Raw genomic sequence first — 1,427 nt, forward strand, 5'->3', positions numbered from 1 at the left:
GGAACCGCCCCACCACACACGGAACTGCCGCACCGTGCACGGAACCGCCACACCGCGCCCGTTTGCTGATGCCCACTGGTTCTGACTGGTTCCCAGTCTCCCTTCCCAGCCAGCCGCTGTTTCCACAGGACACCCCCGCCCTGGCTGAAGACCCCCTGCTCAGCCTGTTCTCGCCAGGCCGCTCCGTAGGCCCCACGGTGAGCGACTGCACGGGGAGGGGCTCCCCACAAACAGCCCTGGGAGAAGCACAGGGCGAAGCCAGAGTAGCTGGGAGGGAAGGCCAGGCTCCCGGCGAAACGCGGGTCTTAAATAATGACCGATGACCCGGTTTCTTGAGATGCAGCAGCACATGTCCCCTTCGAGCCCATTTCGCATCCATCAGCCCTCCCCACGTCACGCTGCCGACCACAGGCACGTCACGCTCGCCAGGGTGGCAGGAGCCCACAGCTCCTGCAGGAAGGGAAAGCTCCAAACGGACTCACAGCTTTAGAATGGGCAAGTAAGTTGTTGGCACAGCCCCCGAAGACGATCACCTCTCCCTCTTCGCTTGCACAAGCGGTATGCCACAACCTAGGAACAGAAGGCAGCACTCAGACCAAGAAAACCCCCCCGCCCCGCCGACTGCGCAGGCTCGGGATTCGCCTTTACGGCTCGCATGGGCAGGTTTGCCCCTCCAGCAGCGCGCTGCCGACGTGGCCGAACAGGAGTTTGTGTTCAGAGAAAGGAAACGGGTCGGGGCAGGAACCAGGGGCGGTGGAAGGCGTCCCTGCTCAGTACGGGGCCCGGCGGCACGCTGCCCGCAAGGGCTGGCACCTGTGAAAGCCCGTCGCTCCCGAGGACGGACGTCACGACCTGCTCGCACAAACCTGATCTCAGGTCCCGCTTGAGGCAAGACCGGGAGAACAGTCAGGTTTTGTACTGCTCTCCCGAATTGGGGGAACAACTAACATGTGTTCGGCACTGTCCTGCTGCTCCCAGGGCGGGAGGGCAGGTGGGGGCGGCAGCTCAGCCTTCGGACTGCGCCAGGACCCAGCGAGGCCGAAGGGGCAGGCAGGGGAGCATCGCTGCTTCAACTCATTTAACCTCGATCAGAACTTCCCCACACAAGAGGGATCACAGGAACGCGACAGGAGCGTTCCCACCGCACGCCACCGACGTGCATCGCAGTGGGTTTGGTGCTTTTCAAGTGCAGGTTGTCATCTGTGATTCAGGCAGCAGGGAGACAGAAGTAACCTGGGCGTGCGCGGGGTCGGCGCCGCTGAGGATGCTGGGCAGAGCGAGGCTGCCCGCGTCCAGTCCGCCGGCAGAGCGAGAAGGCGGGGGTTCCAGCTCGCTCCGTGCTGGCAGCCCCTGCTCAGAGGCCTCTGCAGCCAGAGCAGACCCAAAATCCCTGTGTTCTCGGCTCTTTCACACAACCCGAGCAACAC

The 1,427-nt window shown here is 63.6% G+C and overlaps 1 protein-coding gene across 1 annotated transcript in view; it reads right to left on the bottom strand.

The window, feature by feature from the left end:
- Nucleotides 1–482: 482 nt before the first annotated feature.
- KLHDC2 (kelch domain containing 2) overlaps nt 483–1,427 on the bottom strand; it is a gene marked incomplete at both ends in the record, with an annotated part of 9,355 nt that continues 8,410 nt past the window's right edge. Inside the window, one exon of the mRNA XM_010147944.1 lies at nt 483–570. Within this exon, the coding sequence (XP_010146246.1) occupies nt 483–570 (88 nt within the window). The remainder of the gene's footprint in view (nt 571–1,427) is intronic.

This window comes from Eurypyga helias, unplaced genomic scaffold, assembly GCF_000690775.1.
Source record: "Eurypyga helias isolate BGI_N326 unplaced genomic scaffold, ASM69077v1 scaffold37812, whole genome shotgun sequence".
NCBI lineage: Eukaryota > Metazoa > Chordata > Aves > Eurypygiformes > Eurypygidae > Eurypyga > Eurypyga helias.